Source organism: Glandiceps talaboti, chromosome 17 (assembly GCF_964340395.1).
Source record: "Glandiceps talaboti chromosome 17, keGlaTala1.1, whole genome shotgun sequence".
NCBI lineage: Eukaryota > Metazoa > Hemichordata > Enteropneusta > Spengelidae > Glandiceps > Glandiceps talaboti.
Genome location: NC_135565.1, coordinates 4,153,367 through 4,169,141, shown reverse-complemented (window position 1 = coordinate 4,169,141; position 15,775 = coordinate 4,153,367). Strand labels below are relative to the sequence as shown.

The 15,775-nt window shown below is 37.5% G+C and overlaps 2 protein-coding genes across 3 annotated transcripts in view; both read right to left on the bottom strand.

Annotated features, from left to right (window-relative positions):
- The window catches only part of LOC144448310 (tumor necrosis factor ligand superfamily member 10-like), a 10,079-nt gene extending 8,203 nt beyond the window's left edge, over positions 1 to 1,876 (bottom strand). For both annotated transcript variants that reach the window (XM_078138496.1, XM_078138497.1), the window contains exon 1: positions 1,333 to 1,876. In XM_078138496.1, coding sequence (XP_077994622.1) covers positions 1,333 to 1,695 — 363 coding nt within the window. In that variant the 5' untranslated portion in view covers positions 1,696 to 1,876. The remainder of the gene's footprint in view (positions 1 to 1,332) is intronic.
- A 3,220-nt stretch (positions 1,877 to 5,096) lies between these two features.
- On the bottom strand, positions 5,097 to 14,547 carry LOC144447982 (uncharacterized). Its single transcript, XM_078138115.1, has 6 exons — positions 13,988 to 14,547; positions 11,937 to 12,000; positions 10,395 to 10,553; positions 9,903 to 10,051; positions 9,517 to 9,595; positions 5,097 to 8,910 (listed from the first exon to the last, which is right to left on the bottom strand). The coding sequence occupies exons 1-6, from the start codon at positions 14,381 to 14,383 to the stop codon at positions 8,675 to 8,677; spliced, it is 1,083 nt and encodes a 360-aa protein (XP_077994241.1). The 5' UTR covers positions 14,384 to 14,547; the 3' UTR covers positions 5,097 to 8,674.
- Positions 14,548 to 15,775: the final 1,228 nt, after the last annotated feature.

Genomic DNA, 15,775 nt, shown 5'->3' with positions numbered 1-15,775 from the left:
AGTGTCACTATCATTTCAGAAAAAAAAAGTTTTGAATATGACGATGGGTTTCTGCTTTCCGAGATTTTCCGAGATACGTCGTGTCGCTTCGCCCTAAAAAAAGATCCCGATCTTTTCGGTTATTATGTATACGTTTGTGAACAGGTGCCATCTGGGGATTAAAAGTTCAAACAGAGGTCAATATATGCAGATTAATTAATCAAGTAAACCAAACAGTTTCAGCCTCTGTACTAGTAACGAGCATAATTATAGTCATAGTGATTATTGCCATAGTGATTATTGTCAATTGTTTGTATTTGGTAAGATATCAGACTTGGCGGTAATAAACTAATAATATGTACCTTTCAGTGACGTAACATGGCCATAGATTAGCCTAAAGGTCTGACGTCATTTTCATTTCAACAACTTTTATGACAGAACTATATTTGATTAGTAGTACCCAGATGTCAATTTCGAAAGAGATATCGATTGGTCAATACCTGAGGGTGCTATGACACAGCGTACCTTACAGAGTACAGGGGTTTCCCAGTAATTAAAACGAAAGAAAAATGTGAGATTACAGGTAAATGAAACGAAAGAAATATATTTGTTGTTTTGTGGTGTGTAACTATAACATTAACTGACTTTTATAAATTTAGATGTTAAAAATTCTTTGGATATGGGAATGAACATAAATGATGGTGTTGGCGGGGGGAAGGGGATAATAACGTATGTTCCCTAATCTAGTTTGTAATCTTATACTCTGGGTCGTACGATATCTAGATACCCCTGTATGAGTGAGTCAACAACTCAATATAACATACAGGGTAAACTGGGTTACCATGATGATTCACTCATGGGCCGTTGTTTTATTACATTATTTAAAGATTAACACTACCACTACTACACACAGCAGGATCCTTGGCATAAACACATTGAAAAGATAAACATTACTTATAGTTTACAATTCATTAGAAACAAGATTCTGTTGAAATGATTTCACATGTATGTACTTAGTGATGTTAAGAACTTCAATTTTTAGTAATACTTGGCTGCTTCTGCATCCCCACTTTCCTCGGCATCTCTGTGATTGTTTATTTTGAATTTGAAATGCGTGTAAAAAAGATGGCCAATGAGTGAAACGCCGAGGTAAACCCCATTTGCTCTGTATTTTGTAACGTTCAAATATCCCAATAAGACGTTTCAATCTACTCCTAACTAATATCAAACCAGTTGTAAATACATGTGTCAGAAATATAATCTTTCCATTGACCTGTTGGCTTTAAAATATGATGACATTAGTGTTATTTTCTCCCAATTAAAAAAAATAAAACATCATGTAATGATTTGTACCTTTCTCAAGTTTTCTTCATTTGTGTTGCAACATCGAAGTAAACCGTCACTTTGAGTTTTTTCATAGTCGTAATCTCCAGAACCCAGTTGATTTTGACAGATGCATCGTGTTGCTTCGTCGTCCTCGTCATCTTCACTCTCTGGTCCCGTTTCCATGGTAACCGAGATGGATGGTTGTCTTTTGTTTTCCAACTTGATGTATTCAATCGAAAGTTGGAGCTTTGAGATATTGCTTTGAATGCTGACGGCGACAATTGCTATGACAACGGGGAAGACTAACAACGTAATAACAGATAGAACTGTTACATACACTGTAATGCAGAGGCCAGGCGTGTAATGGCGGCGGTCTTCTTTACTGGTCATTGTCTGTGTTATAGACGAGCTTGTGAACGGACTGGACACAGTTTGTCGAGAACATTCCACACGTACAGAACGACATTCGTCTATCGGTTGAACGCGTCAGTTAAAAGTTGGCTACCGTCTTTCTTACCCTCTAACGTTTGTAAGGACGGGGTATACCTAGACAGTACTAGCCTCAATGTGATGTGTATATTGGGTTACTGGGGACTTAAACCCTTCAAACCGTATCTATTTATAGACTCCAGTTCTGTGGAGGAATTTCCTGGAAATAAAGGCTTATATATCACAAACCGAAAGTAAAAGCTGAACTTAAATTACCATTGGGTTGATGTAAAACCAGGTAATTGAATGTCACTAGCTAAATATATAAGGTTTTTACTAAAGTGAAAATACTTAGAACTAAACATCATTTTAAACTATTCTAGAATAATGTTAATGTTGATGTATACTTTCGAAGACATTACAATTGTCTTCTTTTATTGTTGGAACAGTTTATTACATTATTTGGGATTTCCTCGACATTTGTCATACGGATAAAAATGACGTCATCAGATCGTTTATTAGTTCTTAATAATACCAGGTTTGAGTTATCAATTATATTTTAAGTGATGGATAAATGTGCCTTGGTAAATAGCTGTAGAATACTGCAAGTACCTTTTGAATATTCAGCAAAACTTAGGCCTAATACGTATAAACTCAGTTTGTGTCTCTTAAAGTCTTCTACAGGTGAGCAAATACACTTATAATCCCCCCCCCCCCATTTGTCTTCGTTCAGCCAGTGAAAATACGAGTGGTCGATCGAAGGGGTCAAGTCGCTACGAGTCGGTAAACCAGTACATAGTTGGGTAAATTCACTTCTGTGTATACGTATGACGTTTTCATTAGCTGGAACTAAACTTTTAGGGGGGGGGGGGTTAAGTGAAAATGAATGTTCGCTGGTGTAACCCTCTTACGGGGGAGGGAGGTCGAGTATTTTAAGTGGAACTGAAGCGTAAGGTCCTTTACGTGGAGTTGAATGGTCATTAACGTGTAAACCTATTACCTGCTGGAAATGATGAAAAAATAATTCTAGCAAGATGTATATTGATCCGTGAAGCAATACTCAGTATTAACTAGAATTACATCAAAGTGTTTTGAAATACCGGTGATCTATCAACTAATCTCTTCACTTTGAATTGGTTCACGTAGACCTCGGTAACAGCCACACTAGATTTGGTTTAATTCGTATTTTCATTTCCATTTTTCTCAGTTAGATATGAAGCAAGCATTCTAAGGCATCGCATAAATAAAATATTGTTTTTGCGAATGACTCTTTCAAGTTAAAAGCTACGCAAACAAGCTTGGTAACACTTGTGCTTTGAAGGAGTGTTATGTCATTTGACGTGGATGTAATGATGGGCGAATGGCGAGCGTGGCCGGCAAGATTTGCACCACGATTGTGCCTCAGTCAACCCAGCTGTATAATTGGGTGTCTGGTAGGACAGAGGTTGCAATGTGAATGCTTTAATCCCGTGCGCTTATAAAGGCTGCGATGGAATGTATGCTACCCAGGGAGTTGAAGAAGTAAAAGGGCCGCTGTGCTGCTGTTTATACAGATCCGTGACAGGTGTAATAATTATGAAGCACTTTTCCCACAGAGTGTATATTGTAAATTATAATTTTATGATTTGAAGCGTACTCATAAGACATAGTCTAACTACAAAAAAATCGTTATTTATGCAAATTCCATGAATATTCTTTGGAAGGTCCTAAAACTTAATAAGTTCTTGCTATTCTCATAAGGAAGGTGTTTATAATGAGTTTCATTTGTATCGATACTGCAGTGTAAAGAGAAACTGGAATGGTAACACAGACAGACTAACAGATACACACACAGACACGTACATACACATCTAGCCACTTTCATTTCAATGCTTCTTGGTAAGACTTTATGAAATGTGTACATTATTTCCAGTGAAGTACACTCTAAATCCACACTCTACATATGAGGGCGTATGGTGTGGTGAATGTCGTCATCTACAAATCAAGAAATGTACCTTGTAGATGGGTATGGTGCCAGTCTTTGTTTGTTTATACATGTATCTAGTTTTGATACGGAAATAAATATACCAAGATAAGATTAGAATGACTTTGTTGTTACACTCCTTACAGTAAAGATTAAAGTACATGTCTACATATACACCCATTTTCATGTAGTATATAGCGATCAACTTTACATTGTTTTAAGACTAAGTGTCACTTCTGACTTAGTTGATAATGATTGCCATCACGACGATTTCGGATTGGTAAAGGCCATAAGCATATCCACGCACTCGGGCACGCGGATATACACATCACCACCACCAACACCATCATCATCACCACCACCACCACCACCACCACCAACACCCCTACCACCACAACCACCATCATCACAATCACCACTACCACCATCCCCACCACCATCATCACCACCATCATCATCACTACCACCACCCTCACCACCACCACCACCATCACTACCACCTCCATCATTACCACCACAACTACCACTACAACCACCACCACCGTCGCCACCACCACCACCACCACCGTCACCAACACCACCACAACCATCACCATCACCACTACCACCACCATCCCCACCACCACCATCGCCACCATCACTACCACCACCACCACCATCATTACCATCACCACCACTACTACCACCACTACCACCACCATCATCACTACCACCACCATCATCATCACCACCACCACCACCATCATCACCACCACCATCACTACTACCACAACCTGTACAACCATCATCATGTCCGATCCATGACGTCATCAGACATATAAGCATTGGAAATACCCCGTGAAATCAAACTGATCTAACTTTCGGTTTGCACTTCACCATATAGTTTCAATAGTCATACCTTTACTTCACATGTCCTTTATCTCGCTAAATAACTCACATGTGTAAACAATAACTAACCACAAATATATGTATGTAGTATGTAGTAGTATGTAGTGCTATGAATACAAAGCCAGTATGTAGTAGTATGTACTGCTATGAATACAAAGCCAGTATGTAGTAGTATGTACTGCTATGAATACAAAGCCAGTACGGAGTAGTGTGTAGTGCTATGAATACAAAGCCAGTATGTAGTAGTGTGTAGTGCTATGAATACAAAGCCAGTATGTAGTAGAGTGTAGTGCTATGAATACAAAGCCAGTATGTAGTAGTGAAAAAATAGTTCTTTTGTTGACACTTTATTATAGCGCTATCCATTTACTATAGCAAATATTCTTCCATTTCTGATTTTTATATATAGGAGTCCAAAACATCCATTAAAAGTAAAATGGATTTTGTAGGATGAGAAATAAAATGGCTCAACGCCACCCACCCCCCCGTAAAATAATATCCTGTATTTGTCATCTAACCCCTTAAGATATTCACAATGTCAAATTTATATACAAACAAGCAACTACTTTGACTGCTTTACAACTTGACAGTTTATATTCGGCAAAAGTTCTTATACTTAAAAAATTACTAAAATAACATATGAAGATTTCCATGGCTAAAGTGTAGTGTTGTGTATATTTGAGATCTTCTCCAGCCATATACACTGAGTCATGTTTTACGTTCTACAAAGTTTTTTTTAAAACAAGAATCTGTTTTACATCAATACAAATCACCTACGAAGGTCGTTCACGGGGTCCTTCATGTCGTATTTTTCTCGTAACCTTTTAGCTCTTTGCCAATTCACACCCATGAAGTGTCTAGTCTGGATTATTTCAAGCAATAGATATAGTGAAGACTTATTTATTACCAAAGCCTATAGTGTACTTTAACCATTCGTTGCCACTGAACTATTGTTCTTATCTGTAGATGGGCGTCATTATAAGTTGGATTGTTTGTTTTATTGTTTGTTTTAGAACTAGACATGACTCATTGCTATTTTTAACTTTGGAAATTCCACGTACTCATATTGTATATACTCTGACAAACAATAGATGTTACCTATGAATACTATAGAACACACATCTATTGAATTACGTATACTTTGAATTTATTGTAAAAAGAACAAAACATTTACTACTTTCATTCTTTCCTTCGAGTGGCCATATGGATGAGAAATTAGATAGATTTAATTTGGATTTTTACTACGTAAAACAACTCTATATGCGTTTTATACTTGAACAAGACAATCCCAAATCATCACTAGTCATGTACAATTCACATTAAGTGTTGGTATAAACACGATAGATAATTGCACCGAGTCTCTTTCTATGGCAGTGGTCTGACAGAGTACAGTGTCTGTGTATTATTTGTCCTGTGGCTATCCTTTCGGTTTCGACACGCTGTGGATAGATTGAGTTAAAAGGTCACATGCTGAGTTAATACCATTTTAAATATAACCTTTGTTAAGGTAGTCGCAGCATTCGTCATTAATAATGAAGGAGTATATAACCATTATTTGGAATTGATTCAAACCTGGTATTTACTCACAGATAGTGGTCTGAGGTATTTTAGAGATATATCTTTAACATAAGGCGATCCGATGACGTAATATATAATACGTATATGAAATCCTTACTATGGACCAATTGTAATGACATAGAAGACATGCATCGTCATTCACAGTATTATAGAATAGTTCAATCAAGATATTATTTAAGCATTTTCACTTTTGATAAATAAAAAGTTGATAAAATCAGCTTGAGGCGCAGAACAATTAAACCACGCCATGTGACGACTGGTTTAAGCAAAGGAAATCAATGCGTCAATAGACAGGGCGGTTCGGTCAAAGGTTACCAACGTGCAACGGAGGCATTTTAGATCAACGCACAGTTTGTAACATGAACCTAAAAACCAGCAAGGCACATAAAATTGACTTTATGTGTATAATAATACAACGGGACACATTGTGTCAATATTTATAATACTTTTTCAAAGCTTTTAATATATAAAAATAACAGCTGTACACTTTCTAGTTACATTAATTGCAATTATATAAGCTAAAATTAGACAGTTTTACGCATTTCGAATGTCTATGTATAGAAAAGGTATACACGGTATTAACGGTTTTGCATTTGAATACAATGTCAATGTTAATGTTAACTCATGCTTGAATATCGAACTTGTTGAATGACAATAATCTATTTAACGCGTGGACATAACTCAACCGCAGAGATCGCGTGGTCACTTATTTTCACCCATTCACAGGTACCATGTACATGTATTGCTGCTATAATGTCTGTGAACGTTTCAACATCATGTATGGTTGAATCTCACGTGAAAGTATTGTTTATGGTTTCTTTTCCCGCTCCAATCTTCAGTCAATTTTGAGATACCACAAGAAATCCAATATTAATATCACTTGGTAAGAATAATTTGTACGTTTAAACGAATTTCTATGAAAATTGTCCACACTTTAAATGATATGTTTCAGGGCATAACAATACTTGTGATCAATGTTGGACGGTTTACAATCATTGGATATAAACACAGTGAAAATATGATAGAGGGCGCTATTTGAGCGCGAAATACGTACATACTGCTTCTTGGAAGCTTTGGGCATACATTATGTGAATGATAAAGTGACAGTAACGAATATATCGATAAATTTGTAAATATCATAAAGGATGTGAGATATTTACATAACAATGCGATTGGATGACGCAAACTGGCAGAGTTAGAATATGGCACTTGAAGTAAATACATGATTATTCCTTGTGAAAACGTTAATCACGAATCAATTGAATCGAGCTTCATGCTTTGCTGTTAACGTGGATCTCAGACATGTTGTGAATACAGTATAAGTATTCTGTAATAATTCTATTTACTTTGTGTAAAGACACAGTTTTGAGATCACTTCCTAACTTGAAAGCAATGGCTGCTAATTAGTCGTTTTATAAATAGACTCATTAAAAAAATGTAAATCATTTGCAGTACTATATATACTTTCAGACTGTCTGCTGTTATGAAAATGACAATTTGAAATGTATACGATTGAATATCTGATCAAACTTTATGTGATTTTCACACTCTTTTAAAAAAGAGCTGTGGTAGTGCATGGTGTGTAATGGTTGTATGATGATATCTACCCTTCTATCTCAATAGCGTAAACAGACATAAGCCTGGCATAAGTCTTGGTTACCCAAACTCTCGTCGCTGTGGACTACACCTGCCTAGAGAGAGGCTGGGATATCGATATTACAGAACCGCCTATTGTAGGAGCAATATGGCCGATCTCGAGATCTGTGATAGTTCCTGATTGAACGAAAATGATTCTGAATTTTCATTTTCATCAACTCTGTATATATTTCACACAAATCATAGTATAAACCTTTTTGGTTAAAAATTGTGTTTGTTAGGAGTTTATTAAATAAAATACTCTTAGCACGAGTTGCTACTATGGAATGATTTTACTACAGAGGTCATGTGGTGGGCCGACCCTCCACAAAGCCATCTTCTAACAATCACTGGTATTGTAATATCCAAGATTGTCCCTAGGCTGGTGTAGCCGCCAATGACAACAGTTTGGTAACCAAGACTTGCCTAAGCTGTCAACAGTCTAGTGTACATTCGTAGGTAAAAGTGATAAAAATCGACCGCAGAATTTATGTCAATTTGAGAGGGAATCCGAAATGGAGGTATTGTACTACGTAAATTTCATGTGATATCATCCCCAAGCTCCCATACATCGATACCAAATATGGCTGTCATCATCAGTGACAGCCATATTTGATTTCTGATTGGCTGCTTGCTATGACTTGTAAACAATATGGCGGCATTCATCCGTATCCCAACTACGTGGTGTACATATACACAGCACTTAGTGTTATATCAACTATATTCTATCCCTATTGATAAGTTATGAGTATCTTGTAGATTATCTGCTTATGTTTTAATTGTTAGCAGCAGTGACAAATCCAACACGGCTGCTACTGATTGCAGCATTATTTGAAACATGTGATCAAAAGCGAAAGTTGATGAAGGGAGATAGTTTCACTCATCATCATCACCACTGACTAGATACATTCCCATAAACGTTGACTCCTGGTGAGTGTCTAATTTCACATTTTGATTTGGTAGGTACACTTTCATATATATTTTATCATTTTCTCGCAACCTGAACAAACCAGAATGGAAACTGCTGTAATAATACCCGGATGTACTCTGTCCTTCTTGAGTTCGACCACTCTTCATCAAGTCGGTGTGGTGAACAGCATACATTGTACTATCTGTTGAAGTTTTAAAAGAAAGAAAACTGTTATTTACAGCTCCTAGAACTACAATGATCTACTCAATCATCAACCACTCACTCTCACTTGCATTGCTCAAACTAATATATTATCAGCCATTTTTTCATTGACACCTTAATTACCTTATATTTATGTCTGAATTTTCACAACTTTGAGCAAGATATAAATGCAAATTAGCCTAAGAAGCATTTGATATCAGCAAAAAAAATGAACTTTCTATCACATGACCCTTAAAATGTGTTTGCTCTCTCTTTCATTTGAATTTAACCAGCAGTTTTAGAGAAAATGTATGACACAGACAGAGACTTAGACACACAAACACCACGGTGCCATAACACCCCCATACAAAGTGGCTAAAATGGTAAAAATATGTTCTCCCATTACAACCAAACGTTCATATAATACTAACATTGTTTATTTGAAATCCTGGCATGTGTAAGAGTTGAAACAAAATCATCAAGCTTTGTTTTTCATCGATCAAACTCAGATAATTATTACCCCTCCTTTAAACAGAGAGTGGGACACGTGTTATTAAGTTTTGGGATTAATTTTCATGATAAAATTATTAATATTGATTTATCTTACCTAAAACTGTAAAGTGCAGATACTCGTTGACCTGTAGACTTCTTCTTTCCCCTTCAACCCTCTCATCTCTGAAATAAGCCTGTTTAAGTAAACATGTGATACAGTAAGTAGAAATCGATGTATTGAAGTGCTCCAGTAAAATTCTGAACGCACACTGCTCTTGGGTAAAAGCTATTCTTAAAACGTACAGTTCTTGATCTGAATGACCTAAAAATGTTTCCCTGGGGGGAAGTAATTCAAAAATGTTATCTGCTGAGTGTGATAAGTCTGCAATGATTTATTTGTATTTGCCAGATAAACGAGCACAGTGACTCAATAGAGGGTAAATAAATGAAAATGACTTTTGCAGCGTTTTAATTCTCAGAGTCAATGTGATTATCACCTACCTGTGAATATACATGGTAGATACCAGACTTAGGTACTATCATATGGTGTTTATCGATATCAATGTGTATACTGAATGACTGTCCATTGTTCGACTCCCATGGCCCAACTTTAAACTTTCCACGGTCGTTATGGATTCCTCTAACTGGTGCTGAAAACGACAAATACCTCATCAACAAACTATTGCACATGAAAACAATTAAAAGATTAAAACTTTATCGTTACACTAATATGACGACAACAGTGTGATATATCATCATCATCATCATCATCATCATCATCATCATCATCATCATCATCATCGCCATCATCATCGCCATCGTCGTCAAGCATAATTCATGAACGGTAACGGCAATTTGGAACATTTTGTATTCATATTTTGAGAAGCGCAGAACTAATGACGTAGACACGAGTTGTCAAGACGTGATATAAATTTCATATTTATATATCTCTAAAGATAAAATCTTTATTACTCTCTAATAAGTTGTACTTACAGTTATGAAAACCAGTCGGTGGAGCAGTCACGTGTATAGCAACTGGTATAATGGATCGGCCGAGAGACGTTGACGTTGGTATCTGTACGTGTGTATCATTCCTTTTTATCATGGCTTGAACCAACCTTTCTACCTCACCAACATTCAACCCTGTCCTGTCTGGAAATGAAAGAATGGAAGAAAAAAAATATCATCATGTAAGCAACCAAATTATGCTACTAACGCGGCTAATATGTATACCGACATGGCAGCAAGAGACAAATATCGTTTGAACAATTTTCTAAGATAATCTGAAATTATGATATTTGAAATATTGTTTTTATTCTCATTAGATTTTGCGCTGGTTTTACAATGTATCCATATGGGTAGGTAAAAGATTCTTGTAGTAAAGCACTACAGACTAGTCTTTGATTCGATGTATACTGCTTTATACATGAAGTTGGGTAATTATTCCATAAGTGAGCCAAACGAATTGGATTTTGCCTTATTTTCTGACAGCTATTTAACCAACAAATGTCAAATTATCCTAACGTTGAGTCTAGGAATGTAGAAACTGTATTGAATACATGTACTGTGTTAATTACACCAATAAAATAATGATAGTGGTTTGCTACATCAACATCGTTCTAAAATATAGCAATTCGGTACGAAGTCTTTAGCCACTGTCTTTTTAAAATGGACTGGAAATGTCATCAATGCATCCAGGTTTTACAACATAATGATAATATATTGCTTGTGGCTTTGTGCTACGCCTCTTTCCTAAAAAAAGAGACATTTTTTATTGTTTCATTAGCAGTCGATATTTATCAGTCTCCCGGGGCACAGCTCTATGTTCATAAATCGTTGGGTTAAGAAGGACTGTGGCTCTACCTCCTTAATATCATAGACTGGAACTCTATTTCAATTACTGATATAGTCCCTCATAACTTTCCGGGAAAGATCGGGAATGCTAACAGCAACATCAGATCTGGACGCTATAAAATCAACAGACCAAACATCGGCTGCATGGTCTTACCGTCACCTAGTTGTCAGTTGTATGGTGTTACCTTTAACCTTTGTAATGCAGACTGTGAGGATTGCCGGCAATTAATGATTAAAATTGTTTGCATTATAACCTGTAAAATTAAAATTAAATGTTGCCTTTGTTGATTTATCGTTGAGAGTATAAGGTAAAAGTATAAATTGTGATGCGCACGACTTCGTGAAATATAAGAACGATGACTGACTGAAATACATATAAAACACTCAGACACAGTCATACACAAATCAAAACAATATAATCGAAAATATGTTGTTTTGGAGGAAAGATTTTGTGACTTCATCTTCCTTAGATTGATCGTTGGATTGCATGTATATATCATACTAGAAGCGAAACCAATAACCTTAAAACACCCTGACATGGGAAATATCGACTGCTTTTCTTGGAAAGAAGCAAGTTACGTAAAAAAAGACCGCCACGCAATTGTAGTGTTTTGTAAAATCCCCGAAATGCATATGTGATAATTCCAGCCACACCTTAATTCTCCTTGAAGGAAACTTTACCTCTCTTTCGTTCTCTGTTCCTGGAAGTAGACCGTCGTTCATTTTCTAATACATCATTAATGAGCTGTAACAAGGAAATAGGTTATTATATTAAGTTATTATTCCCGGGTATGGTACCGGCGGATATGAGATAACTTGCTACATTTGTGAACTGAGACCAGATCCCACGCAAAGAGACAGGTAATAAATACCAAGAAAAGGAAATGAAAGTGGGGTGGCGAATTTCAAACCTACTTATCTATAACTGTAAAGTAGCGCTCCTGCAGGGAGTGGATATCCTGTAACGAGGTGGGTGCAGTCTCAGGAGTGGTCTGAGGTTCAGGTAAACTAGGGTTCCATTCATATATTTACTTTGTCGTCTACTTTGTAAAGATACGACGCGACCTGTTAACCCGTCACACCGTGGCGCTATCAACTATTGCTCTAGATCTGGTACGGCGATAGCTGATAGTGAGGCAAGACATCAGCTAAGTCCGGTTTGCTATCCGTGCTACGATTACCTCCAGCATGTGGAGAGAGAGAGAGAGAGAGAGAGAGAGAGAGAGAGAGAGAGAGAGAGAGAGAGAGAGAGAGAGAGAGAGAGAGAGAGAGAGAGAGAGAGAGAGAGAGAGAGAGAGAGAGAGAGAGAGAGAGAGAGAGAGAGAGAGAGAGAGAGAGAGAGAGAGAGAGGGAGAGGGGGAGGGGGAGGGAGGGAGAGAAAGAGTGGGTGTGATCGCAAAAACCGTCGAATCTTATAGAATTAAACTTTTCAACTCGTAAATTTACGTTATCAACTATTGCTCAGCTGGTGACAGCTGATACGTAAGACACGTCATATCATATGTCTAGGGAGTTTTTGTTTTTTTCTCTAAAAATAGCTTAACGACAATCCAGGTCACAAAAAATTATGACTCAATATAGAATGTTTAAGGTATTTACAGAAATATAGCAACTTTGAACGGGTGTTGACGTCATCATATATATAGCGATGACTTCATTTCTGATCTGACCCGCTTTGTTCATCTGACCTACAAGTACCTCAGTCACGACAAACAACTTCCGAATCTGGCTAAATGCCAATTAAAGTCATTGTTATAGAGTTTTCGCCGAACCACCGGTGTTGATATTGGTATACTCGTATTGCATCACGGTATACCGTATAGTCCTGAAGCCTTACTGACATATGTTTCTTAAAATCCAGAGTTTTTTACAATACAACCTCTCCTCGACTCCATTTTGTTTCACTTTGGTGCAAGCTAAAAACAGTCCCAACTAAATTGTATACTGATGAAAAATAAAACACCAAATCTCCCCAATTGTTGTTGTTGTTGTTGTTGTTGTTGTTGTTGTTGTTGTATGCACGTGTATTTGATTGCTTGTCTGTGGATTATAATGGCGTGTGTGTTGTCTATATGTGTACAATGTGAACTAACACGGCTGTGTACCTGTGTTTGTATCCCACTAGACTATATAAAATACTGTGAATTTTAAAATCGGCAGAAATTGTGAACAAAATCGAAACTTAGTCAGTACATGCAGTATTGGTGATGTAGCCATAGGAATCATGCATTCCAAATACAAATGAAGAACATTAAAGCACGAAATATCTGTATGTTTACATTTCTACTTCAATTCCGAAACAGTCCTGTGAAGAACGTACATGTCTTTAATCTCTTACACAGGAACCTCAAACGAAAAAAACCCACACACATGCACTCACGTTCACAAGCATGTGTTAAACCATAGGGTCTATGGTTAAACAAACAAAACAACCACTTGTCCGCGAAACAAATAAAGTACACATTAATGAATATTTGCATATCCATACCACGGACTCCGAGGTAGAAGTCCGCCTAGGGCCTGTCAATGTATGTATTTAGGTGATAATACATCCATGGCCAGTTTCAGCTCATTAAAGTGAAACATGCACAACAAAGATTCGTGTTGTGACAAACAAGGGTCATGTTGTTGGCCAATGTTCTCATAAACAAGTCTATATAATAACAAAGAGTGGTAATGTCACTATTGATCTTTTGAGAAACACAGAATACATATATACAAACAACACCTACCATTCGTACTGTTTGTGAGTCTGCTACACAGCATTGGAGCAAATTAGAGTTGTCCTCGTTGCCAAGGTAGGTTTGTACAGGACAATTACAAGCCCTTTGAGTTTGTTGTCCTTGACTTTCAGCTGAGGTCATGTCCGTCTGTTGTGGTTGTTGGTGTGTCCGGATGTGATCTATGGCCATTTCTAGTTTACCGATTTCACCTTGAAACACGAGAGTAACAGTAGCAATCACAACAGGATACACCAAAATGACTACGAAAGTCTGCACAACAAGAATAACGTACACTGTTTTTGAAAATCCTGTAGCTGCAATTTTCGATTCTCTTGGCTGGCCACTCTCCCGTGAATCGCCGCTGTCTTGTCGATAGAGCTTCGACGAACTATCCTCTTTCTCCATGACTGTGACCGTTCAATGCAAGATATTATTACTGCTGTTTGGAGATACGGACTTTCGAACGAAGGCAGGACAGACCAACAAGCTACACCAGTGGTGCGATATGGCGAAACTGAAATACCAGACTATTAACTACGGGGAAATTCTGCGGGAATTACCCTCGGCCAGTCATGTCATTGCTAAGAAAATAACATAACAGTTTGCGCATGCTCAACGAAACTAAGCAAATAGATTTATTATGCAGGTATCAGGGAATCATGTCTATTGTATACTTGTTCAATTGAGCCCCCCCCCCCGCCCCCTGTCTACACCCCCAGTCAGATATCAGGATTGTATTTGTAGTAAACGTACACAATAACGTGATAATCAAGTCAGAAGTTTTCAAACTATTTGTCACATACGACAAATGCTTGCTAAATCAGTAAGTGTGAACACATGCGGGACCATGGGCATCATGGAACAATAAAGCTAAGATTATGGATATTTATTATCGAATAACAATAGTATTAATACAAATACGCGTAAACAACGTATGTGCATGGAAGTAGTTCTACTTCCATGGTATGTGCGTGAAATTGAAGTGGGCTGAGCATGAGCGGACGATTGTGACTGTATATTTTTGCAATAAAGCTTACTGATGATGTGTATTTTCAGTGTTCACCTCCTTCCTTTGATGTAATAATCTTCAGATTCAACGAGAATATCAATACAAACACTTGAAACCCCAGAAAACATAGCCTTTCTCACTGTAGAACAACACCATGTCCCCGAACCACCGCCGTTACACGGTAGCTTCCTGGTTTACCTTACACCGACGTTGGTGGCGCACTTTTGGCGAGCGCGAGCAGACGATCGATCGATATTTTGTTGCGTTGCTAGGAAGGACGAGGAAGCGCTCTCATATTCATATGAAGACAGGGTATGAAACCGCTCCCAAAAAGTCTGAAGAAATGCATAAGGAACTAATAAACCAGTCCGTATATATATAAGTCTGGGGACGTGCGTTACCAAAAGGGGGGACAGGGGGGGGGGGGACACTTTTTACCCAGCATCACAAAGAATTCACAGGGTAACCTAAATTATTATTTTTCATTATATTTCGTATTGGGAGTACTCAAACCTTCATATGAATCAAAATATTGAAAAAAGGCAAAAATGACCCGAGAAGTGAAGCGAGACTAGACGAGACATAGCTTGGACAGCGATCTTGATGGGTGTACAAGGAGGTGCTGAGCGCTAAACAACTTCTTCAGCAACACCACTCGGTTGAAATCTATAGAAACAATCAATCTTTATTACACTCACAATAACACCATCTAATCCGAGTACGGCACAATGAAAGGCAAGGGGGAAAAAGCCTTGTTTATGGAACAATACAGTAAAAGTATATGCTTA